Source organism: Netta rufina (genome assembly GCF_964035555.1).
Source record: "Netta rufina genome assembly, chromosome: 14".
NCBI lineage: Eukaryota > Metazoa > Chordata > Aves > Anseriformes > Anatidae > Netta > Netta rufina.
Genome location: NC_140137.1, coordinates 18,580,339 through 18,607,567, shown reverse-complemented (window position 1 = coordinate 18,607,567; position 27,229 = coordinate 18,580,339). Strand labels below are relative to the sequence as shown.

Here is a 27,229-nt window from a genome sequence, read left to right as displayed (position 1 = left end):
TTGAAATAGCTGATTAAATGAAGTCTCTGACTAAATGGGTCAATCAGGGTAGCTTTAATTCCTTCTTGGAACTTTGTTCTTGCAAGTCAGAGTTGCCTTCTATTGCTGACTGTTAAAGCTTTTATGTTTTCTTGTTTGTTTGAGGTATTGTAGCCTCAACAAACTAGACCCTTATATTGCTTTTATGATTTTGATTTTGTGCCCTTTAAAATTTGTTTAACAGCAGTGATGAAATGCACGGTGGTTTATCAACTTGCAGTGGAGGTATGTCCTCTGGCCAAGCCCTTGCTGTATCTGCTAAGATCAGTTTCGTGGATTTGGTGAGAATAGCTGGAATTCTGCTGCTGCTTTGTTCTCAGTGGCAGAAGGGAGCCTGAATGATGCTAAGGAAAAATTTCCACAAGCGTAGCCAGCTTTCATGGAATCACAGAATGGCTCGGGTTGGTAGGGACCTTACAGATCACCCAGTTCCAACCCAGTAGATGAGGTTGCCCAGGGCCCCGTCCAGCCTGGCCTTGAACACCTCCAGGGATGGGGCACCCACAGCTTCTCTGAGCGGCCTGGTCAGTGCCTCACCACCCTCTGAGTGAAGAATTTCCTCCCAGCCTCTAATCTAAATCTCCCCTCTTTTAGTTTAAAACCACCCCCCCTTGTCCTGTTGTTATCTGACTGAGCTTTCCCTTTGTGAAGGCAATAAATAGAGGCTGTATCATGCCAGGTAGTGAGAAAGCTTGGAAATCACTGTGCTGTGAAGCAATTCATGTGTTAAAGGGTCTGGGCTGTGCTTCCCCAACACGGTGGGTTTTGGGAGGGCCGGATTGCAGACGGGTCCATGCTTGGTGCTCTGGGGAACACCACGCTGGCCCAGCCCCAGGCCAGGAACCCCGATATTCCCCCTGCCTGGGGTCAGCTGGAGCCCAGGAGCAGCTGGTGACGGAGGCTGAACGCAGAGAGCACCACGCTGCCTCCAGACACGGCTCTGCCCCTGGCTAGAAGTGTCTGTGAGGTGCCGTGCCCGAGATAACATTCACGTCACATGCAATCTGCAGGCCGGGTTCCCTGTCGGCTAAGAAATGAAAGCTGACTGTTTAAAATCAGCCTCACGTAGAGAGAGATCCCCAAATTTCTCCAATAGTGGTAGGAGGAGTCAAACCCTTCCTGCCCTCTCCTGCTCTCAGGCCTTCAGTTTGGTGTTAATCCTCCAGAAAAATGACAGAAAAAACATTGGAAGTGGCGTCTTAATGATTATAACCTCATCTGTGGAGTTAATGCATTGTTCTCAAGGTCATTTAATCAGAAGCCTTTTCCTTATGGGAGAGGTGCTGGTACCTCGTGGTCTGAATCGCCTTAACCAGATCATTTAACTTGAGATGTAGTTTTAGAAATGTGGGAAGAAAAAGTGATACTTCATGTTTGATTTCATATCAACTGCAAAACGTAGGTGACTTCCAGGATGAAAACGAGCATATACGTTGGTGGGATTTTCAGTTTCCAAATCAGAAACTCTGTCCGGCGTCCCAGTAAGGTGTCAGCTGAACAAACACGATGTGTTCAGGTCGGCGTTAGGTTTGGGCTCTGATTTCGGTTTTGAGGCTAGATGAAGGGAATGTTTTAATGAGCAAAACTGCAAAAGTGCTTGTGAAGTTTTGGTGCAGGATCTTAGAGATTTTGTGCTTGTGGTATCTCTGGGCGGTTCAGCCCCACAAACCAACCCATCTGCTTTCGGGGTTGGTGTCCACTCGTTCTCATCACCAGGGAATTTTGGGCTGTGTACCTTCCCCAACCTCCCCACCACCTGCCGAAATGAGGTGTCAGGAAGGAAGGGGGGGGGAGCGTGATATGAATCACCTCTGCTCAAACCCTAGCAAGGAACTTTTTGTTTGAGTCTGTGGCGGAGGGGGCTTCCCCCCTCTCTACGTGCCGGCATTGTCCTCGCTTGCTATGCTGATCATGCCGCCTGGCTCTGCGGAGCCTGCACGAGCAGAGATCTGCAGGGGAGAGCTGTAATTTATAAACATATTTAAGAAAGTATTATAAAACGTATAAATCTGAATTTCTGCAAATAGGAGATGACCTTTCCATGCTTAACACAACAGCTGAAAAAGGATGGCCGGGGTGGTACGACGGCGATGGAGAAATTGAATCCATGGTGCCTTTTTATTGTTCCTTCTGTATTGCTGGCTCTATATTTAGAAGCTTACATCACTTTAGTTATGATGACAGTCTCTCCTCCCGCTCCGCTCCCTCCCTCTCCCCCTCCCTCCTTCCCCTAGGATGGATCGGGTTTTCATACCACTTATGAATCCTACAGATCTTTCAGCAGGATTTTTCTACGGCATGTTCATAAGTGCTGCTGCGGAAAGTGATGTACAGAAGGAAGCGGTTGCAGCACGTAATGTCACCCTGAAGGAGGAATGGAGCTCGCAGCGCCGCTCTCGCTGCCTCCATTTGTGTAAAAGGGTCAAGAACAGGGTGGAGAGCTGTATTTTTTTTTTTTTTTCTTATTAATTTTTTCCTTTAAACAGGAATTCCTGAGAAGCCCTACCGAGGGGCTAACCTTGCCACAAAGTACAGTGATTCATTTAAGATGCCGAAGTTAAATGGTGGGGAAAAATCAGAGAAGCATGCCAGTGACACTAAATCAAGCAAGCTTTGCCAGCATAGCATGGGGACACATCCAGCTCATGCCGCAGCTGGCACTGCGCACAGAGCTCCCCGCTCGCCATCGCCTGCCTTTCCAGAGAGATTTAAAGTGCTCAAATATATTGGAATAACCTCTTGATGCAGGTGCCACTAATGCCTAAAATATTTCTGCATTAGGCTGCTGTGTTTGGCAATTCCCGCTCGCAAAAACTGTCCCAGAATGAATTATTTTAGCCAGAAACATCTTTGCCTGAGCGTGCAGGGTGACAGATTGCTTTCCAAGCAGCTGGGCTCCCTCCCCAGCCCCCTCCGCGGGCGCTGCGCTCGCCGCTGCCCTCGGAAAGGGGGGGAAGAGGTGGGGGAGCAGACGGGGGGCCTGCTGCTGCTGGGGGACACGCGGGGACCGGGGATGGCATCCCAGCAGGCGGCTCGCTCGGAGGACAAAGGGACAGAAGTCAGCAAGGTTTCTGGCACGCCGGCAGCCTGTGCATCCCCAGCCAGCCCAGCGATGGCTCTCGGATCGCCGCTCGCCTTCGCCACGGGCTCGTGTGTTGTGCTTGATCAGTGCCAAGTGCCGTTCGAGGGGTGTCCGCTGCTGCCAGCCACGAGCGCGTCCTGATTTGTGGGACTTCAGTTTGTGGTCTTTTTAAATGAGAGGGGGCTCTAATCCTGTTTCACTGAACGTGAGTTTGATTACGGAAGGCCTTCCTGCCCTTCTGAAACCAGCCCCTTTTGCAGTGACTTAGCCTTGTTAGACAATTGGAACATGCAGGTTTATCTAACAGTCGGGAGGATTCAGCTAGTATTATGGGAGGATAAAGGGAATGTGATGCATAGAAACATATGGAGTGATGCTTCAAGCGTGAAAAGAAACCAGTGTTAATAGACAAAGACCTTGTTTAATTCGGAGACTGCATACCAAAGATTTTTTTCCCTTAAGATTCTCTGAAAACCTGGAATCCTGCTTAAAACGAGAAAGGCGATTTACTGCCTGTGCTTCTGCCTGTTCCTCACAAGCATTTTGACTGCGATCGCCATGGAGCAGGCTTTGTATTTGCTTTTTCCCACCTCCAAGTTCCTTTAGGTCTGAGATTTATCATTTAGCAGCTCCTATATACATAACCACAGCGCGTCGCGCTGCGGGCGGCCGGGGGCTGCGGGGACGCGTGCGTTCAAACCCAGAAATTAGTGGGGGGATGCCCCAAAAGCTCCAGCCTGGAATTAGGTCAGGTTTTCCCCGGCGCGGGCGGGCTGGGCTGCGCAGGAGCTGGCTGCATCCCCGGGGACGCAGCCGCCGCGCTCATTGGCGGCGCGGGCAGAGGGATGATGTCATCCTCACTTAAAGGCAAAACTAGAAGGAAATAGAATTTTGTTCCCATTATTGAGCTCGTGTTTACAGTAGTTGTAAAAGATGGCATCCACGCCAAAACCTTTGGTGGATTGAATTTCATGCACAATGCAGTGGGTTTAAAATGCAGCCGGGAGATGAATATCTGCCCGGGTTAGTTCAGGGGGGAGAGTTTGTGTGCTATCGGTGTGCGTGCAGGCAGGGAGAGGTTTCCTTTGGCTGTTTTCTTTTTTTTTTCCTTGATATAAATTGTGATGGTGGTAACTATAATAATGCAGGTAACTCTGCATGGAAGTATTTGGACGTTTGTTGCTACTGGAAATTTGTCAGTGTGGCTTTATATTTGATGCTTAAGATGCTTTTGATTTAGGAAAAAATGTGAATTATTAGGACAGATGCGATACAGTTGTATGTGAGTTGAAGCTGATGGCTGGGCTATTGTTTAGTATTGAAGGAGCAGTAAAGGAAACAGCTATTTACGTAGCTGGTGTAATGCCTTTCAGAAGCTAAAGGAATTATCTGAAAATCTTTCAGCTTTTAAAAACAGCCATTGGCTTTGCAAATTTTGCAAGAGCAGGACTGAAGTTCGATTTTTCCTTTATGTTTTGGTATAAATTAAACCCCGTTAGTTTATGAATCCTGGCTGCATCCATTACTGTTTTCATTGCTGGGCAGTGGTTAGGTGAATTCAGACGGCAGTGCTAATTTTTGTCCTTTAAGGCAGCTCCGGAAGGTGCCAGGGGAGGGGTTTCCCTTGGGCTAAGGCCCAGCTCTGGTCATAACTTGGGTCGTACGCCTGGAAGAATTCAACTGCTGGCTGCCTGCTGAATGCAGCCTTTGGTTTGGGACGGGGTGGGGTGTCCTGGTGCTGGAACTTGGCTTCTGAAGTGTGGGGATCTTCTTCCACGTGTCCGTCTGTTGGAATAGCTTTCTGTGGATCGCCTCCAATGGTCCAACTCAGTATTCAGGAGCAAGCAAACAACACCAGAAAAAGGATTTTTGACCCTTGCTGCCACCAGGCCACTCTCTGAAGATCCTCTTCTGCGTGGAAGGTGTGGCCTTCGAGCTGGCATTCGGTTTTGGAGAATTAACCTCGAGCCTGATGCAAACGGGGAATAAGAAGAAGTGGCGATGAAAATTCTTTCCAAAGAGAAGAAAATGGAAACAGTGAGTGCCCCTTCTTGCAGGTGAAGTAAACGATCCTGAGAACTAAATACTGGCTTTGGCAGAGCCAGCACCCTCTGCTCCTGTCCTCTCCCGTCCTCCCCTCCCCTCGCGCAGCAGCAGCAGACATTTGCCTTCTAGGAATTGAAAGCATCGCGGCAGCCCCAGCTCAAAGGTGTGGGATCTCGTAGGTGCTTCCTCAGAGCAGCTCTCCAGCAGGCTGGGCTGCCATCCAAGGCACTGAGCTGCTGACAAATATTTCAGTTTTTAGTGGCAAAAAGAAATGATCAAACTAAATTGAGTACTGCAGAATTAAGGCAGTTCTGTTACAAACGGAATTGGTCTTGATTGGAAGAAAGCAAACCTAACTTTTAACATGTTTCAAGCCCGCTAAAAATTATGAATATTAGAAACATCACCTTTCAAAGAGGAATTTCCTTCTCATCCTAGATAAAGATCTGCTGATGGGTGGATAGGATGAGATAGAAATGTTGAGATTCCTGTATGACATGTATATAAAAGCAGAAATTGTTTGATTATGGGTGTATCTGTGCATGCATGCACACATGTGAGTGTCTGCAGATTATTTTTTTCTACCTTTCCTTATTTCTAAATTTGGATGCAAAGATGAGAAATGATTCACCTAAATGCTGTTGAAAGCCTTAATAGATGTATGAGCTTCAGGGTTTTTGAGCTGATTTAGAGAAAAAAAATATTCAGGGCTGCAGCATATGCATTTGTAGATCCTAAAACGATATAAAATGTAAGGGGTGTTTTGCTGAGCAGTTGCTGTACCGATATGTGTGTTTATATTAGGTCAATAAAGATGCTCTGCTGGCTGCATCTGCAGATACAGTAGCCAATTGATCTAATGCAGTTTCTAAAGGCTTTCTATACAGGTGATGTCATCCTTTTAGCTCGGTTCCCCTCCCACTCTCTTTCCTCCTTATTAGATATTTCATCTTGCTGCGGAGCATCCAATCGATGGGAGCTTCTCCTGAGGGAGCTGCTGAGAAGCAAGCAAAGATAGTAGGAATTAGGACTCCAGCAGTCAGTCTTGCTGTAGCCATGGACGTACTGTTTTGTCGTGCATTACAGAAGTGTTTTAATTGGAAAAGCTAGGCGTGGATTAACCGTAGTATCTGGCTGATGCATTAGAATACTAAGCAACACTGCGGAGTTGTAAACTGCATTAAAAAAAAGAGAAGGGGGGGGTAAAAGAGAAAAGGGTTTGTATTGCAGAGGCTTTTAATACATTCCACAGTGCAAACCTGTTAGAGCATATATCCTGGAGCTACAGTCTGGACACTAATTCAATTTTGCAGTTATGATGGACAAGAGTATAAAGAAGAAACTTTAATATCCAGGGCGTGGGATTCCTGAATTGCCTAGGATGCTGAAGAACCTTTGCAAATTTCGATCTACAATATGAATGTGAAGTTTCCGAAAAGTGAACCTGAAGATAAGCCACTCTTAATGCATTTCAGTGAAGAGAAAAAAGGAATTTGAAGAATTCTTATCTCACCTTTTTATGTATTGTTGCTCTAACCTGCAATTCTAATCCATTTCAGAATTAATTCAATCTTAGCAGCACTTTTTGGGTACGCGCCTCGTGCCTGGGGGAACCTATGGATATTTGTATTTGAAAAGCTAGGAAACATTTTGACTTGAATTTATGTGCTTGTTAAAACTGGAACATTTTTATAGGAATTGCTGCTGCTGCTAACTCACTGCAACACTGAAAACTACTCTGACACAGGAGAAGCTGTAATCGAATTCAGTGTGAAATTCAAGCCTGACAAGTTGCATACTTGTATATTTGCTGCTTTGGTTTATGATTTTTAAAGAGAATCCAGAGAGGATTTTACTAAATATTTTTCGTCTGAGACTTTTATTTGAGAAAGGAAACTTTTTTTTCTCAGCCTAAGAAATGGCTTTTCTCGTTCGATGTTATGCCAACTGCCTGCAACCGTGGGCCTCCAAAGTAAGTACGATTTTGTCTGTGATGCATTTCTCTGAAATGTATTGACAGCCGTGGTGCTGTCTGTGCAAATGCTCACTTCTCCAAAGCCGAGTGCTGCTCGGGTGAAATGCTGGGCTCTGGCTGGGCATGGACTGTTCTGGCAGAATGATTTCTGAACGGGAAGGGGGGACCTTGAAATCTTGAAATTGTTTTATACACTAAGAGCTTACAGATTAACAGGAAGTATAAAAATGCCATTTTGTTACAAAATGATGTAAAGCTTGCTTTTTAGCCTATTAATATATAAACAAGTATGATGCAAGTATAACATTTTTATGACTGTCTGTCGTTATTGCTAACTTGAAAATATTGATATACAAACCCACCGATGTTCTGATTTTTCAAGCTGTATGAGACTGTACTGCCTGCTTCCTTTGTGCATCGTTATGGAATCGGTTAATTATTTAGCCAAACTATGTAATTACAATTAGCTTTAAAGGACATGAATTATTTTGTCTGTTTGAAGATGCAGTATTTTTGCGAAGCTGGGGAGGGAATAGTGTTTCTTTTAAAGAAGGTAATGAAATCTAGAACGTTCGAGCAAACCAACCTACTGAGATAAAAGCCTTTAAATTCAGAATTTATATATAAATATACTGTTTATCAGACTCCTGCAATTTGGTATGCTTTCTCAGAAAATTACTGGAGTGACTGGTGTTTTATTAAGACTGCTCCCAGTACAATAACCCAAGACACAAGAATTGACTTACAAAGCTGAGGCCAGTCAAATATACCTTTTCTCCTACAGTTTTCGTATTTATGTTGCAGAAGCTCCTGCAGGCTAGAACAAGGGTTGTGCAACTTTCTTGTGTGTTAAAGCCAGCAGTGCTAGAAGGCAGTGGGTTGAGATCATGAGATGCAGCAGTGACTTTGGAGCAAGAAATCTTGCTCTTGACTTTGGTCCCAAAAGTTTGAGGGCCCTTCAGTTTTAGGGACCAAGCGACGGGGCAGCCTGGAGAGGCACAAGACAGAAGTCAAGATGGGTGCTTGGAGTCCATGGGCACAAGGGTTTTTCCCTGCTTATTTTTTTTTACATCTGACGATGTAAATGGAAGCTCAGTGTTTTCAGGGCAGAGGGGTGGGAAATGCTGGGATTTAGGGTTTCCAAGTGCAGTTGCCACCGTTAATATCTGGATAGGGGTCCAGGTTTGTGGCCCATCTTGGCTGTTGTACATGTTTCAGCAGCCAAAGCCAAGGGGAGCAGCGGGGACTTGGAAGGCAGAGGGACCTGGTGTGCTTGTGACGGCTCCGAGCCTCAGTGGTCACGTTGGCAGATTTTGGCCTGTTTGTGTCATCGTTTGAGTCTCCAGTGTACGTGTGGGTTCCTTTACTTCCTTCCCAGTCTGTAGACATTAAATATGAAGGGATTGGTTTCCTGAAGCTCGTCTAGCCCGCACCGCCCTTGTGGAGGAGGTCTGGACGTGTAATATTGCTTAAAAACTGGGAATGCTTAGTCACGTTTGTGCTTCAGCTGAGGCTGCTCTTTCAGGAGAGTTTGGGCCTAAGTGAGAAACCACAAGAAAAGAAACCCTGTGGTCAAACAAGGGTTGGTGGAGGGTGGGAAATAACAATAATTGGAAGGGCTTTTGACCCCTGTGTCAGCACTGAGGACAATACCCAGTGGATTGCTGCCATTTCTTCACGCATTTGCTATTCAAAAATGAAATTCCATAAAACGTCGGAGAGAAAGATGTATGTATGGTTGGTTTTGTTCATTTCTTTTTCTTTCTTTCTTTCTTTCTTTTGGCTGATGCAAACTTATTAACTGGTTTAACATCCCAGTCCACAGATAAAAGTTGTTTATCTTTGAAACCAACACAGGAAAACCACTTACAGCCCTATTCTGCAAAACCATACAAAGCTCCCCAAAATTCCTGCAACCCCCCAAAAATACTTTTAGAACTCATCAGTTCTTGAAGCTCTGCAACTCTGAAAAGTAGTATGCTAGGATTAAACACACTGATTATCTGAGCTATATCTGAGTTCATTCAGTTTAGTTTTTGTCTAAGCTTTTTTCCAGAAATCTGTTTCTGTGATGGGTGCTTTATAATAATACATATTTTAGTAAAATAACTGACTTCAGAAATTCTAAAATATGCAAGCTTGTAACTTTAAACCTGAAAATGTCAAGTAGTTTATAATCCCATTCTGTAGCTGGAATTGTTTCTTGCTGTAGAGCAGTGACCATCTGATCTTCCATTTGTTTTCTCAGTGATTAAATTCCCAAGTCCATAGACTTGCATAAGTACCTGTCCCAGATTATTTTTTTAATTGAGTTGCCTTTAGAGTGAGGTATAAGACAGCAGTTTGAAAACGGGCTGTTGACTCAGTTGTAATTGTAGCTGTTCTGAATGTGCCAGTAGCATTACGTCTGTTTAATCAGAGCAAAGTGAAGTCACACTCCTTGTGACTAATCCGAAAGGCAAGCTTTGGTGAAGGTGCATAAAGGAGAACACGGGGATCAGTTTTTGTGGCTACCCAGAAGTGCAGAGCTGCCTTTTGGAGATGGCACCCCTGGGAAGAGGAGCTCTAGGGACATGGGGTCTCCATGCCTGCTAGCGTTGTGTGCCCCCCTGGGAGAGGGGCTGTGCCTTTTGGCTTCCAAAAGTAAAAGAGGTGCAGTAGACATCTGTCAAATAACCAATGCAGTCTATTCTCATGCAGAACATGCTGCTAAGAGGAGGATAAACTGAGACAGAAAACGTTGAGGAGGATTGATTTCTGCAGTGCACCTGAAGGTTGGTTGCTGAGCCATCCAGCCCTGTTGGGCAGAGCCTTGTGGAGGTGAATGTTATTTCTCAGGACTGTGCTGGTACTTGGAAAGGTGTCCAACAACAATCACTATCTGCTGCAGGAAGGTGTTGGCTGTTCCTTCTGTTGGTTGTCTGGAGGTACCAGCACAGGAGCAGAGCCCCACGTTGGAAGCGCATCGTGAGAAATGTCTCTGCCCTAGGGACCGTGTGCTCCCTGGGGTGATAGGCTGTAGAAGATGAAACGCAGAGATGCGGGCATCCTTCGGCAGACGCGGTGAATGGGATGAGCAGTGAGGAGCGTGGCAAAGCTGCCCCAGCTGTCAAGCCACTGTGACTTTGGAGGGACATAAAGGAAAGCATGAGGCACTCAGCTTATGCTGAGCGGGATTCCTATGATACAAACACATTATTTTAATGCAAACAAATTATTTCAAATGCATATCCACAAGATTTTGATTGTCTTTATAATTCTGATCGTAACTTTCTCAGTGGCTGTTGACTATAAGGCACTCTCTGATATGAAACTCTTAAACACAGACCCGTTACGAAGTTGGCATTAAAGAGTTCTAAGCTTAAAGGTTTGGATGTGCAGGGTTCTCCAGCAACAGGAATTTCATGCACAGCCTAAAATTCCCAAGGCTAGAACGCATACATAGCAACCCTATTTGTGTGTCAGGAGGTCTGATGGGGAAAATAGGAAGTGATCAGATAATGTGTCTGTGCAGGATATTTAAAAAGGGATGCTTTTTGAGATAATGTGCTTTTTACAGAAAAGGAGTTTTGACTTAACTTCTCAGCTTCTAAAGTGTTGGATTTTGAAGGGAAACAGTTTCATTTAAGATCCCAGGTGCACATTAAAATTGTCTAACAACAGTAGACAGCAGCTTATTTTCTCCTTTGTCTGGGTTATCTAGGCTTCCGAGTTCTCTTTTCTCTGTTCAAATAAAATCTGTTAATGCTAAACATAAAAACAAAAGGCAAATTTGCTCCCTAGAAGTTTGTGCTGAGGTTAGAGCAGAAAACTTGAAGTCATTTTGCAGTCCCATTCCTATTTCTGCTGCTGTCTTGCAGGGATGTGATGCAAGCTTTAGTTAACCATAAATAAAAGCAGCCTAACATCATCTTCCGACTTCAAAGGGCATCAGTTTGATCTCTGAGATCCTGAGCTGAAACCTTCACGCAATTAAAGATTATTTTCAGCTCATCAGAAGAAGAACAGAGCTTGGATAGCAGCTCCTTGATTTGATTCGATGTCATCCTCATCTTTGCTAATGCACTCATGTGAAACGTAGCCCTGGTAGCATGAATTTTAAACATTTTCGGTGCAAACAGAGTAACTGACCCTTTGCTTTGTTTTTTCAGTTGATTTTGACAGCATCTTTCTCTACCTCTTGACCGCGCCTCTCCCCCTGTGCCTCCTCTGTGCCCGCAGCTCCCAGCTCAGCTTTCAGCGGTGCTGAGCCCCCACTGTCACTAGGGGTAGGTGGCACCCATGGGTGCTTGTCACCCCGCTGCCCAAGCTCCTGGGCATGGGCACACAGCCTCTGACAGCTCTGTGAGCTCGACTCTTCAATCACTGATGGTTCTCTCACCTCCTAGCTGCTTGGTTTGTATGGTTTGGTTCCATTTTGAGGTTTTTGGAGTTCCAACCAGCTCCTCAAAATATTTATGGCCTCTCCTTTTCCATATTTCCTGATCTTTTCCCTCTCCACCCCCTGCAATGGCAGGATCACCTCGTTTTTGTGCTGTAACTGATCTACAGGAGCACAGCCTCTGGTTACTCGTGGTGCAATCTGAGAGCTGAGGGCTTGGAGAGACCTTCAAGGACCTGGGCTGATGCGTGGCCATCCATTACACTTAGATGTTTAGCTCTGTTTTGTAAAACAACTTGCGTGATATTTTAGGTAAAACTTTTTTCATGCACTTCTTGCTTGACAATTTATGAAGACTAAAAAAAAAAAAAAAAGGTTTAATATGAGCAGTGTGGCCACTTACTCTAAAAACTCAAATTTTCTCATACTCCAGTGTACAATAAGTTCGATGTTAAATGTAAGCACACATCTTCCTACTTTCAACAGAAACAGCCTTTTCCTGAAGGGTTGTTTTTATCGGAAATTGGCTCTTAATATGCAAACAAACATCTATCTTTTCATTTATTTCCTCCTGGGCTTTGTTTGTTTTAAACCGGCTTTGTTGCAGTGCTGCGTGCAGCCAGAAGCTCACTCGGGACCACCCCGTTGTGCTCCTCTCGCTTCCACGAATGCCTTTCTGTATGAATGCAGAGACGATGGGGACAGAAGGTTGGTGCTCCTTTGTTTTCCAGAGGGGCTGGGGGCCAGGTTAGCGAGGGATGCAGCCCCCAGCTGGAGCTGAATTGGCACATCCATGCCAATGGCACCCAGCCCCGGGGTGCGCGAGGAGGGACCATCCTCTCAGTGGTATTTTATACCAATCAGTGTATATAGGAGTTGATAAATTATTAGGTGAAGACGAAGCTCCATGTAGGTGTGGAGCTCCGTGTGCCCTGCAGAACCATCTCAGGATGCTCCCCAGATGTTGGGGCTTCCATGGCTCTGAACCTCGGGTTCCTCGCACATCTCATCGCAGTGCTGGCTGCTGCCCCAGCTCCTCTGCAGTAGTTATCCAGCCAACGCTGCTCTTAGTCCTGCAAGGAGTTGTCAGTGGCAAGAACAAACAGCAGAATTTGAACTCGAGCACTGAAAACGTCTTTTTGAGTTCTTATTGTAACATTTTCATAATACCAGGGCATAATTCTTGGTGTTTTACAAATGTTACATTGTGATTAGGCCAGAAAAGAGTTGCTCTGTATTAATTGGTGGTTGTAAAAACTGCAGCTTGTGTTTACATGTTGGGTGTTCCCAGTATTATGGGGTTTCATCGACACTTTTTTCATACCAACGAGCATCTTCACAGCCAAAGCCCCCCCTTCTCCAAAGCCGAGATGTTTTTGTGTCAGATGCCGAGCGTTATCGTGAGTTAAAGTGGAGCAGTGATCTATAATTTAAACATATGAAAACCAAATTAAAATTGCATTACGTATGTAGTTTAAGGCAACACCAGAATTTACTTTGAAATTCTGTCCTCACGTCACCTTATTGTTACTAAGGAAACAAAATACTTTTATACTTCTGAGGATTTTGTTTTCTCCGCACGGGATGAGCCATAAGGACCAAGAAGTTCTTGGCTGCTGGGGGCATAGAGCAGCCTCTAGGGGGTTGTATTTTTTTAGTGTATTTTTTTGGTTTTTTGATTTTCTTTTGTACGCCTGGGGATGTTTTAGGAAGACTACAAGGAATGCTTCTCAAGGCACTGCAAGGCTGTCGTGAACGGTGTTGGCTTGGTCGCTGTTTCTTTGAGATGCTTCTGGGTAGTGCTTGGAGTGAGAACACACCGCAGCTAATGAGCTGAAACAAGGGCTGAAAAAAATCTGTCATCAAAAAAAAGTGCATCCTGCGTGCGTTTTACAAAGGGGAGCTCGGAAGCTGGGAGAGGCACCATTTTTCTTAGCGTGATGTTATTGAAGGTTGCGGGATTTCAGCTGAACCTGTTGGGCAAATATTTGATCCATCAGCTGGTGATTGGCACCCCCTGAGCTGAGTTCTCGGCCGGGCGGCTGTCACTCATGGACAAGGCTGGATGCTTCGGGAGGTTAACTTCAGGACCGATCATTGCCTTCGTGGAGCCAATAAATAAATAAAAATCAGTGTAGCTCTTTAGAAAATCATTGCTGCTCTTTAGAAATCTAAAGAAATCTGCTTTTGTGCCACTGGCGGAACAGCTGTGGTCTTTGAGGAGATGCTTTTGTTTGCATTAAGTAAGTCGGTGAGTGATGTCAGCATCCGTAATTCAGCCGGGCTCGTCTTGCCCTCAGAGGAGCAACTTTCTCCTCTCCCATTAGCACAGCTCTGCATATGTTTTATGCTTACACATGTCTAAACTGGAGCAGAACTGTGGCTTCTATGCAAAAAGTGAGCGCAGAAACCAGAGTTAACTTATGTAGATAAAGCCCTAGAAGAAAGGGCTAATGAAAATACTGAAAAATAACTTCAGTGATCGGTTTCTCATGATTTCACTCGTGGGCTATATGAGATATTTGTCATACTGGTGATAAGGAAAAAAATGAGTGTGTTTGTTTTTCCCTTCGGATGGAATAAATGGGATGGATGAGAACAAAAGTGGTGTATGGAGAGGTTTGCTTGGCAAGAGGCTGACTGCACATGTGTGTGAGTGAACATCGGTGTTTTTGGGGTAGTCTGGTGTAGAAAGAAAGAACAGAACTAACTAAAGAAATTCATTAACTGGTGAAAAATGAGCTAGCTGGTTATTGAATTGCAGGCACCAAGTGAGACCAGCAAAATACCTGGCAATGAAATGCTAGAAAACAAGGTGTGCTACTGATGGTAGAGCTAACAAGGCATCTGAACAGAGAAATCACCGAGGTACCTGTGCCGACAGAGCACAGAAATCCAGAGCAGTGCTCTGGTGCTGGCCAGAGCCAGTCAGCTGCTGCTTCAAAGCTGGTACGGATCAAGGGAAGCTGAATGCCAGTTCCAGGGAGTTTTTTCTGCATGGAGCCTATTTCACGTGGTCGAGTCTTTGATCACAAGGTATTTAAAATAACCAGCTTTGGGTTGTGATAACCATGATGTGGGAAGAACCCAACTCATCGCATCAGTGGCTCTTGTCACAGTTTTTCTGCAGTAGTTATTTAGCCAAGGCTGCTCTTGTTATGCCTTAGCTTTCAGTGGTGAGAAAAAATGGCAAACTTCAGTGATGGGGATCCAAAGACTTAACGTGCAAATGGGTATGAAAGTGAAGAAATGTGGGCAGAATATTTCGTTCTAATGGTAACGAAAGACTTTGAATCAAGGACATCAGTGAAAAAAAGGCATGCGAAGGGATGGAAGGAGGCTTTTTTTAACTGGCAGGTCATAACAGCCTGAACTTTCTGCATCAGCCAAGAAAGGGAAATCGCTGCCCTTGAAGCACTTGGCTGTGATGGAGCTCAAGTGGGAGCATTTCCTAAATCTCAGGGGTTACCGAGTGCGATCACAGTTAATGCCCTAAGGGTGTGTTAATGGGTCCCAACTTAAAACAGTGAAAACCTTTCAATGGAAAATCACAAACGATAACCAAAGTAATAAATGTGTGCCTTAAAATTGGGATTGCTAGGCAGCGTAGGGGTGCAGGGGAGAGGTGGGCACAGAAGCACACACAGGGTGATGGGTGCGTGCGATGCGGGGCTGCAATGCTTGTCTGGGGCTGTTCGGTGGGAATCAGCCCCCTGTTTCTGGATATTCCTCGTGCTGGCAACGTTTCAGGGAACTTCAGAAAAAGAAAATAAGGTATAAGGTTACTGACAGCCTGTGAAACCAAGGACAGAAGATTTGCTTACGCAGCCTGTAAAAGGACAGCGTGTTCCCTCTGCGTCTGAGGCTGGTGCTTCTCCTGTGTCCAGCCGAGATCGATCCGTGGTGAGCTCAGAGACAGCGACCTCGGAGAACTGGTGAAACACTTTGCTCTCAAGGAGTATCAAATAAAGGGCAAGCTGAAACTTTTGCTTCCTTACTGTCCGTTTTTCTTCCAGTATTTTCCATTTTTAATGGATGCTACACAGCAGGAGTTGCACAGACTCTGCTTCCTGCACCAGTTCTTTTCTGGTGGTGAGTCCTTTGGTCAGGATGTTTCTGAACACATTTAATAAACATGCCACTTAATGCAGGATGAAACACGATGGATGAGGTTTCTTTTACATGTAGCAAAAGGTAATTCATAGGTCCTTTGCCCTTCTTTTCAAGGCTATTGTGCCATTTTTTGTATACACCCTTCCAACCTGTGTTTTAAGGTTATTCAAACTGTTTCAGGAGGTGCTGTTACTTATTTTCAAAACTTGCAGAGCAAACTCACAGAAGCAGCTTTTCAGTAGGAAAGGTACCAGCAAATTGACATCAGCCCCCCAGGAACTGCAGCATGTGGAGCATGGAGCCCTGCGCTGAAGGAGGCTCTCAGCCCTTTCCCTGTAAAGAATGGGGAACAGAGGGACAAAACTCTCACTTCACCCTCTTACGTGTGTTAACTTCTGCCCAATAGTAACTTATGAATTATGTGTCTGCTTTCTCTCTGTATAAACTCTTCAATGACTTTTCTATAGCCCGAATTTTTAGGCAGAGCCCTCCTTGGGAGCACGTAAAGGGAAGTTTATCCTCAGGCTAACATTCATCTTCAGTGCGCTTCTGAAGAGCGGATTGGTGGCCATCTCATAAAAGATCCCATAATTTGCTCTGTTGTACAGGGCATGTGCGGTCTTAAAATCTGCCATACCAAAATTAGCTTTTAATTTAATTCCCGAGTATTCTGTGTGACTTCACTGCTGAGAGTAAATGGTGTTTACGTAGGAAGTGAATGTCACTGCAGACGCACTCCACTCGGGGCTGGAGAAGTGGTCTGCTAGCTTGGGAAATACAGCATACGTCGGAATTTGTTCTCAATTAATTTCAAAATTACAGACATAAGACTTGAGAAAGTTGGCAGATGACTTGTATAGCCTGTGCGACCATAGGTATGGATATAAATATTAATGTGAAACTAAATTAATTATAAAGACTCATTTAGAAAATGAACGTTAGTTGGAAATCCCTGTTCAAACACAGGCATCCCAGGAGCGTGGCAGTTTTTGCTTTCCTGCCTTCATCTTTGGCTATCAGACCCCTCAGACTGGATGTCTGGAAAACGAGATACTTTCAAATGTGATGGAGGGAGATGCAGCTCCGTACGGCACTGGGTAGCTGGAAAACGAGGTGGAAATTTGTACGTGTAAAAATTCAGTGTTGTCAAATTGCTGCAAAGCATTTGGTGGCAGTGGGGGAAAAGTACTGCGCCTTTGTAAAGCTGGGGTGGTATTACTTCTGTCAGAACTAATTCTTTTTGTCTTTTCACAAGATAGAGCTGTAACCTCTTAGTTTTGGAAAATCTGGAATTGAATTGGTATGTGGGTTTCAGCTCAGTCATATATTTTTAATTTGTGGTTCTTTTTAGGGTAGTACTTCTCCATTCCTAGAAGTTGAACTAGAAACAGAGAAGCAACATTTTCCTAGGTATAGAACCAGCAATTAAAGCACACTTCTTGCTTTCTAGTTTTTATGTTGAAATTATTATTGTTTTACTTTGGCAAAGTAAGCTCAAGTAAACTTTTCAGGAAGATGCACAAAGTAAAAACTTGGATGTGACAACTACTTAGTCGTTTGACAGTGGCCTAATTCGTAATGAAAACTAGATGAAAATGGGTCATTTTAATGGTAAGACCAGAATTATCCACTGTCCTGTGATGTACAGAACACTTTGTGTCGTTGATTGTGTAAAAACCTGAAACCAAGTCCAATGAACACGCTGCTTCTCCACGTAGGTTATTTGTCTTCCTGCTCTTGTGTCGTCTGCAGTCAGCAGCTGGTAGATTTTGAGAAGTCTAAGGGATATTTTGGGTGGGGAAAGGAGGTGCCAACACTTTTTTTTTTTTTTTTTTTTCCCTAAGGAGTTCCCTGGTAGTGAATGTAATACTGCGAAAGCCTCTCTGTAAAAACACAGCCGGTGAGTCTTTGCTGGGTGGTGCCTGCTGTACAGGAAGGAATATGCAATTTTCTCTAATGTCTGGTGTCTGGTTGGGGTGTGTAGGCGTGATTCCATGTTGTGTGAGGTAGGTGACTCCATTTCTAGCCAAAGCACAGCGTCTCCGGGCCTGGCTGGTGCAACAGCACCGTGGCTCTTGGCTGGGGGCTGTCGGGAACCTCAGCAGTCCTGGGAGGAATCATCACGTACCAAACGAGCCTCTGCCCTCGTCATCAAACGAGGCTGAGGAAGTTGATAATTCGATATTAGATCAAGATATCCTGCCTTGCCTGTTTAAACATAGGAAGTATACTTTTGGAAGTATGCCTTGTTGAGAAGCAAGAAGCCCCCCGAACCTTCACCCTCGGGCACGGTGTGGGGTCGCTGCGGTCCGTGGGGGGCTCCTTACCTCTTCTCTCTTTCATACTGTTTACAGTGAACAAAGAGATTGAAATGCAGCACGTGTTTTGAGTGGTTTATTAGGAGATGAATAATTTTGAAGCAGATTACGAGATACATAAGGTTGTTCTTGTGGGGGATTTTCCTTCTTGAACAGCCAGTAACTTCGTCCAAATTGTTCACGACTGATGTTTATAGCTTTTATGCTGTGTTACTAGGTTCTCACTTATTCTTTCATTCTTTTTTAATTTTCAACCATTTCAGCTTGATTTTAGCAAACCTGTACAGGTCCACATAGCTCTGTGCCAGTCCCCCAGCATCACACATGGCACTGTGGAGCCGTTCCTCCGGGACACCTCGCAGAGTGGTGGGCGCTGTCGGGTCCCTGTCCCCTCCTGGTTCCTCCCTTCCCATTTCAATCCTGCGTCTCCCCATGCAGCCTCCTGGGGTTTTGCCCATTGCCCTTGACATCAGTGGGTTTCTCTGCCAGCAGCTCAGATTCGGGTTCCAGGCTGTAATTTCTTGGGGGAGAAGGCGGGTGGGGATTGTTATTAGCTCAAGTGGTATGTGAATAATCTGTTTTCTAAACCATTGTTCATGAGAGTTTCACGGATATTCAGGGTTTTCCTGCCTGTGGGTGCTGTGGCACATGGCTAGCCAGAAGCTACTGGGAATATGTACACATCACTTCCAAAAGTTTCTAATGTGGACATAGGTGAACGTTGCTGTTTTGACCTTGTTTCCATAACACACAATTTTTCAAGTTACTGATACATTTGGAATAAGCTCCTAAGCTTCTCCCACGTGGAGATCATAGTTGTATAAGCGAATGCTTTTTGCTGGTAGTTCAGACAATTTTAAAGCACTTTGAGCAACTTCATTGCCACATCCACAAGTCCTGCCCGTGCCCGCTGTCCTGTTGGTACAAACACATCCGATCCCCCTATTGCTGCTTAGCGAGCTCTGAAGGAAAGAACAATCGGTTTGGGTAATAAAAATGACATACAAAAGACAGAAGCTGTGATTTATTTTGGGAGATTGAGTAGAGTGGCAAGCAGCACTTTAAAGGTCACTTGTCTCAAATAAACCTTATATCTCTCTCCGATTTAAAGAGATATTGCAGCCTTTCCTTACATTAACCTGCACGAAATGTCTTTTACAGTCACATTGCGACGTCCAGCAGGAGCATCACAGGAGGCCGTGTGCTGTGTGAGCAATGGGAATTGATGGCAGTGCTGGCCAGGGGGATGGAGATCAGTTACAAGTGATTAATGCCTTGATTAGAAATACTCCTTGGGGAATGGTGCTGGTGGTTCGAGCTAGTCTTCAGTGTGTATTTATGAAAAGTACAGACAAATTCCATACAGAACTCCCTTCCGATTGTGAGAGCTGCATTTTGTCCCAGCAGTCGCTCTCAGCCTTGCCGTATAAAGCAGCCTTTGTCGCATGGATCTTAGATGGTACACAGAGAACACAAACTGCTGGGGTAGTGCTGCTTGAGCCGTATTGAAAGTTTGTAAATCATTAGGAATCTGGATAGATAGTTTAATTTAAACTGTCTGGTGTCAAGTGGTGCTACCAGAGCCTGCCCATGGCTGGACAGGCCGCCGGCAGAAGCTGCTCTCTGGGTGGCTGTCGGAGCAGGGAGATGGTGAGGACGGGGACCCCCGAGGAGCACACAGCAAAACTGCAGTCGCGTTGAGGTAGGGGCAGTGAATCCACCCAGGCTGATTTGTTCCACCACTTCCTAAAACTCTTGGGTTTCTCATTTACACCAACCTCCAGCACGGCGGTGCCTGCCAGCAGCCCTGGCTTGCTGCTGCCTTTCCTCCTCGCTGGCAAGCAACGCGCTGACCTTGCTCGTGGGCGCTTCGCATCCTTCCAGGCCAGCAGCTGGCCTCCAGCAGCAGCAGGGCAGTGTCTGCCCATGGCATGAGTGGAGGCAGTGTCCGGGGGAGCAGCCTCTGCTCACCCCGTGGGCATCAGCTAAGGCACCAAGGAGACCTTGGAGAGGTTTGGGGAGGCAGCGTAATGCCTGCTGCTGCCCACCCGTCAGCAAGAGATGGATGGCGCTTTTCTGCATGTGCCACAAAAACGTGTAAGAAGAACTCCCCTGGATTTCAGGTGAAGACAGCTGGCACTCCCTGCTAAAATTAATTCTTAGCTTGTCCTGCTTCGTTTCCGTGCTGCTGCTGATTGCTGGAGGGGTCACATCGCGGCGTAGGTCAGCTCCTCCTGCGTGTGCTGGCGTGGTGGTGCTCCTTGCCCCGCTGCACTGGGTTTCGTCAGCTGAGCACCGTGACCTTTTTTCTGTTCTCGAGTCCTGAAAATAGATTTTTTCAGTCTCTAAAACTTTTTGGTGGCTAAACATAGTCTTCAAAGTGTTGTGTTTCCTTTGTGCTTGGATGAAGTTCGCTGCTTTGTATCTACTGCTTGGAGTGGGTTTTTGTTTTGTTTTTAAATGGAGTTTATAAAGGTTTAGCTGTGTTTTTCTTTTTCAAACCTTATAAACAGATTTATCCTTTTCCAAATACATGTGGACATAAAAGTACTAATTTGAAGGACAAATATCTTGCACTTTTTGAAATTAAGATGCATTCAAAACAGGACTGTTGTAGATATTAGCATATTGAAAACTAGCTTTGTAGTCTTCTTGTGTCTTCAGGTTTGAGTGATGATTGGCATTGGGAATGTACTTGGTGATGACAGATGTCACAACATCCCCCATGGTCTTCATCACAATTTTGAAAATCAAAATTATGGTTTGTGTGTCGGAGGACTCACAGCCTTTTGGGCTGAGACCTACAGCACCAGTCATGGTTCCAAAAAAATCTATGAACAAGTGTTTAATAAAGTGCTCCTCTTACTTAAAAATCACCATTTATAAGGATGACATTGGGTCAACAACAATTGCACAATATTGTCCTTTAATTAGTAGAACTGAATATTTTATCTAGAGGCTGACTCTTCTGTGTGGAATTTCGTTTGTTTTACAGAAGCAGCCTTTTCCCTTTGATCATGATAGTTGATGCTGCCAGAATAATTCAGATTTTTTTTTCTGTATAAGAACGTTTTTTTAAAGCAATACAATATAAAAAGTTCTGTTCATTCAGTTGAGCACGAACCAAATAATGTATATGTATACGATACAATGTGTCTACATATTTATATACATGTTGATTTATGGATAGATAAAATAGAAGCACTGTTGAATTTGCATGTACCAGAAATACATAATATCCCTGCTTTGTAGTCATCATCATGGAAAAAAAAAAAAAAGGCAGTTTATAGACCAAAACTTTGTTTTAGATTACTTAACTCTTTTGTTGTATATTGATGTTTTCTGAGGCTATTCTTGAATTAAAGGCTTGAATTTGTGAACAGGTATCCTTCTTCATACTGGATTGCAGGATAAGCTAATGGTAAAGTTGTAAGCTGTTTGGCTGGCATTGTCTCATGTTTATCTTATGGGTTCTTAATTCTGTCAGTGTGTATCAGTGAGCTGTAAAGAAACTAGACCTTCATTTTATAGAAAGATGAATCATTATCAGTTATATAAGACGAGAAGTATGATTGGCCAAGCTTAGTCTAAATTACCATTTTCTCAAAATACATGTCAACGTACAAGTGAATATTCAAATAGGTAACAAAGGTTTTATGGATAACTTTGTCAACAAATCTGATTTATGTGTCTTTTTCTTTTTTTTTCTGCCTTTCCCCAAATCCATTTTACTTGCAGCTTCCAGCTGATCTTACCAAGATGCATCTTACAGACAATCCTCATCCTCAGGTGACTCATGTCCCTTCAAGCCAGTCTGGATGTAGCATTGCCAGTGATTCTGGGAGCAGCAGCCTGTCTGATATCTATCAGGTAAAATTGCATTTGTTTCTTATTTTTCCTTCTCCTCCCCCAGCTGAAAATTGCATTTTGCCTTTCCTAATTGCTCTGGGTAACATTTTGTGCTGCTGTGGTGTCAGCTGTTTATCAGAAAACACGAGGTCAGGCTTACACTTCCTAAGTTTGTTTGTTATTTTTGCTGTTGGCTGGCAGGATTTTGTCAGAAGTCTGTCAGAAGCTGTTGCACAGAATTTGTAAAAGTGTATCTGTAATGCTACGTGCATATTCTGCTTCTGATGGCAATTCATTCCTTGTTTTTCCTCGCCACGAGTTTTGTTAGCACTGAGCTAGGTGGCGGTGACCAGAAGAGGGTGGCAATTACACTATTTGCAGGTGAACATCAGTGTCAGTGTTTTACTTCATTATAGTTCTATTAAATGCTGGTTAATCACAGCTTATACAGATGATAAATTATAATGAAAAATGAGTGGAGTTGCAATACAGAATGCGATAAAATAAATGTAGTAAATCCTTATACCATTTAGCATCGGACTTACGCATGGAAAGAATTTGTTTCCAGTTCATTTCTTGCCTTATCACATGTAGCAAAGACTTAGGGTTCGGTGTTGACTAGTCATGTTAATATTGAGAATGTCTTATTCCTATTATTTTTTTTTTCTTTCTGGAAGGAAGGAAATTGGTGTTAAACATTCTGTAAGCAAAACAGTGGCTGCTTATCTGCCGCTCCCCTCCCTGCTGCTGCTGCACACGCCTGTGTCGCTGGGGCGAGGTGGCACCTCCCCAGCTGTGAGAGGTGAAATGCTGCACAGGGAGGTGCTTTTCACATCTTTATACACCAACAAGTGTGCTGTTGCTCTTAAAAGTCACATTCAACGATATGTGCTGGACTATGGAACAAATTTCATGAAACTGTTTGTGCCTGTCAAATACCTCCTTCCTTGATTGTGTTTGTTGTCAATGAGATGTCCTGTCCTGCAAACAGAAGCATGGCCATAAACGTGCTCTCTGCACCAACTGATTGTAGAAATTCCAGTGTTGCTTGTTGTGAATAGAAGTTGAGGAAAATTCAGAGATAACTTAGGTGCATTGTCTATAAAAGAACAAGAGCTACTGCCTCGTGTCAAATCGCAGAGCTGGGTTCATGGGGGTCTTTCATTCTGGTTGATGAGGGTGGTCATCTTGGGTTTGTCTTGGTAACTGCACAACCATTCCACTTTTAAGTTGAAATCTAACCACAATATCAAATCTGTAGCAACTCTTTAGCATTATGTAGGTGTACCTGGACTTTAGACACCCATTCCCTTTTCCTGGGTACCGTCTTGGGTCTTTCCTCACCAGAAACAGCGACTGGGGAGGTATTTTATTTACAGCAAAGTGTTGATAGTTAACTTTAAAGATCAAACATTAGAAGCAAAAATCCTTTTACAGCATTAAGTAGGACTAAAATATAGAGAGACTAGACTGTTAATCTGTTATCCTTAGATTTGCTCACTGCCAGCTGGGGCAGCAATAGCTTGCATCGTAGATGATGCTTTCAAAATGCACCCTTGATTTCTGAGCAGCAGAGTTGGAAGATTTTGTTCTATATCTTGAATTTTGTTTTCCCTTGGAATCAAGTCTGTTGACTCAAAATAATTAGTCAAAATCAACAGAACTAATCTGGGTATTGTACCCTAACATCTATATATTGAGGTTGATAGGCGATTTTCCTGACCATCTTCTGTCTGCCTGTCTACCTGAGTGGTTTGGAAAGATTGTTGAAAGTGAAAAGCACTTGAAATATATTATTAATGAGGAAAATATCATTCCAGTAATGAGTGAATACTCTTATCATGTGTGGTTAAATGCATTTGAAACGTTGCATGCCTGCTCTTCAAAAAATGCCAAAAGATCATGATTGTTAAACAAATAAGAATTACATAAATAAAAGAAATGATGGAGCAGCATATTTATCTGCCCTATGACATGAACAGTGGTGAAATGTATTTTTGTCCCTTGAGGAGTTAGAAATTAGTTAATGTGAAAATGAGTGCAGATTTTCTGGAAGGAGTGAGGACCTTTCAGTAGGAATCTCCTTTTCAATGACATTCGACCATCTATTTTTGCAGCTCGTAGGGAACACGGATCTCTGTAAGCTCTGGTGACAATTCTGAGTCAGTCTGAGGCAGGTCATCACTGTCAGACTCACGTGAGAGCTTCCAAGATGATCACAGCAATCCGTGAGCTAGCTGCAGTGTCATTAATTTCTAAATACAGCACTGGAGAATCAAGCATTTGATAAGCACTGTGGATGAAGATAAGACGTGCAATGGGCACGTCATGGCAGGGATGCTGGGGGAGAGAAAAAGCTCTGTTTTCCCCCTGTTGAGTTTTTAAAGCATTTTTCGTATCTTGTCTTATGTGTAATGTGCAAATAGTAAGCTGTCCAAGAATGCTGGGTATTTCACCATGATTTATTGCAGTAACTTTAAGAGTTAGTTTGGGATTAGTCCCCTATTGTTTGTTACCCACTTTTAACTGCATGATGTGTGATAAAGTCATGGCACAGCATTTAATTCAGCATGATGTGGAATGACGCATCAATAGAGGCAGATTATGAAATCAGAAGGAAGGATTAAAAAAAAATAAATTCCCTCCAGGATTCATTTTGGTATTACGAAGGTGGAGAAGCTCCCTGATACTCTCAACAGTTTGTAGTGTACTGGCTTAGTAGCTGAAAATATTTTTGGTATCTTAAAATACAGCTTGTCATAAACTGGAAAAGGTTGCTTTGCTTTTACAGTCAGTTTCGTATCTATTGCATGCCAAACTCTCTAGGACTATCATTAGTGTCAGCAAAGGAACAGTATTTTTTGAATAATATTTATTAATGTAGTCTAGATGTGACCTTTTGAATTAATGACATCTTAACGTTAATTTTTACAGTAAATAGTGCAACCATAATTCCAGAATAGGAAACTGATTGGAGCCAAAGAATGAAACATTTTTTATTGAGATTTGGAAAGGTTTTCAGCTCATCTGTGTACACTTTATTCATTGATAGTGTTGAAATGAGGTTTCACTTGTTCCAGCTGCATCTCAGTTCAGGAAGTTAAACAGGAAATGAATGTAAAGCTGAAGGTGAGATCGGCAGAAAACAAGTTCTTGCCCGTAAGCACCGCTGTGAACATATTGTGTTAAACCCTCAGTTGCTTATGAAAATAAATTTATGAGGATATTTTCTCCCTTCTCCTGTACCGTTACTGCTCCCAGTTGAAGCCTTCGGTCTTTATGTGGCAAAATGTCCAAATGTGTATATTGCAAATTCCAACTTGCTTGGAATACTGCAAAGCAGCTTTTTTTGGTCAGACTGCAGACCTTTGGTTGTATGTATATATATGTGTATGTATATTTAAAAATTTTCTCCTACAATTTTCATAAAAGCTTAAATTTAATTTGCACATATATATATTTTTTTTTCTTTTCCTTCAACTCATTTCTGACAATTTCTGACCTAGCTTCCAAGCAAGGTGTTTAGACAGAATTAGGGGAGGCTGTGTGGTTATGCATGTAACAGTTGAAAAGAGGGATTATAACTTCTACAAACAGCCCCTTTGACTTGTAAAGATATCCTCAGGGAAAAGTCATCCTGCAGGTACTGCACAGAGCAAACACTTTCCTTTACTCTTTCATGGAGCAGGCTTTAAGAAGACTGGCAATGGTAACGTAGGTTGTCCAGATTGTATTGCTAGATGTTGGTGGGCATGGTCTCCCTTACAGCATAATGAATTTGTTGCCTTTATCGATGGCTTGCAAAGCTGTTCTCCTGCTGACTGACAAATTCTCATCTATTTTGCCTTATCTGTTTAGTTCTGCCAGTGGTCTGCGTAGTGGTTCTTTTCTCTCTCTTTTTCTGTCATCTCCCATTTGTCACTTTGGCAATATATATTACTTGTGGGCAGCACCGTTATTGCCCAGCAATAATTCTGGCTGTGGTTAAGGATTTGATATTAAAATGGATTATCTATAAAATATGCATCAGGGAGTGTCCTTTACTAAGGATTTTTCTATCAATTCTGTAAAACGTCTTGGACACTTTTCCCATGAAAGAATTGATGTGAAGGGAAGGAAAGGGGGGAAAAACAACAACAAGGAAACAGGCTCTTAATCGCAGGCTGTGTCAGGAGTCGTGAGCACTAAAATACTGTATCATACGGAGTTATTACAGAACAGGAAATCCTTCATGTGTTGCATTTAATACTTTTGTCTGTCAGTGCATGTTTCTGACACTGTAGTGGAATACGAGTCATTATCACCAAAACATTTTGAAGGCTGCTTCTTATGTTTTTAGCTCCCAAACCAGTGTATTGTGGCTGTTTAGATGAAGAAATGCTAGAAAAGTCCTTGAATAAAATGCCGTGCTGATCATGTGCTGCCAAGGCTCTCCAAGCACAATTTGCACTTCGGCTTAATTCCAAAGCTGTTAATGTGAGCTATATAAGCCAGTGAAGTGATGTAGCGTAAAAAATAAAAATAAAAAAAATTAACCCTATTTATTGTTACCCTACTCTGAATGAAATAGTTATGTTAAATCATGTAATCCTTTTTTTATTAGGTTTGACGGATAATTATTGAAACGAGGACATGCTCAAAGATCTAATGGTATATCTAAAAACTCAATATTTTTCTGCCTAGAAAAGAAGGCCGTGCTGCTCCATCTGTCCAAGTATTGGGACTTGCATTAGGAGAGCAGCGTGGAGCGTGTAGGAAGATGGAGGCAGTGCTGTCTGCTGGATTTAATCAGACAGCGTTGGTTTTGATGATGCCACTCAGTCTTCCCAAGCAGTTACCAGTGCTTCAGCACTCCAGCTACTTATGTCATGTCTAGAGCTTCGAGTGGTAGGCACGAGCCAGGATTAGTAACTGTCACTGAGTTATTGATGAAATAGCTCTAACTTGAGGAGAGCAAAGAGTCTTTTATCTCCGTTTTAATATTCAGCCATCAAAATGGGCTCTCAGTGGTCTTGGTTGTGCCAAATGGAGCACAGACTTGCTACAGCTCCGGTTTGTGGTGTAGTCGTTTGCTGATAGCTCTCTCTCCAGCCATTCTCCTGAAGTGGTTGGAAGTGAAATGTTTTAGGTACGTCAGGGAATTGGTGTTAATGAACGATGCTCTGACTCTTTTGTGGGGGAAGGTTCTAGTGGGACTCTGCCCCTAGTTGTAAAAATCACTGGCAATCAAGTAGATGGGCATAGATACTTGGATTTTTGTCTTCTCAAATCTGTGCCTCTGCAAATATACCAAAATTGAATATAAATGTTCAGGATACATGGTAATACTCATGGCACTTTTCTAAATAAAATGATAGAAGTTAGTGTTTAAAAGATATATGTCCAACTAATGCCAGTGGGAATTTGTTTATAAAAAGTTTTAAAAT

The 27,229-nt window shown here is 43.5% G+C and overlaps 1 protein-coding gene across 5 annotated transcripts in view; it reads left to right on the top strand.

Annotated features, from left to right (window-relative positions):
- Positions 1-27,229, top strand: part of RAPGEF6 (Rap guanine nucleotide exchange factor 6) — a 122,827-nt gene that overhangs the window by 51,190 nt on the left and 44,408 nt on the right. For all 5 annotated transcript variants that reach the window (XM_084295344.1, XM_084295341.1, XM_084295342.1 and 2 more), the window contains exon 7: positions 21,693-21,824. In XM_084295344.1, the coding sequence (XP_084151470.1) occupies positions 21,693-21,824 (132 nt within the window). The remainder of the gene's footprint in view (positions 1-21,692; positions 21,825-27,229) is intronic.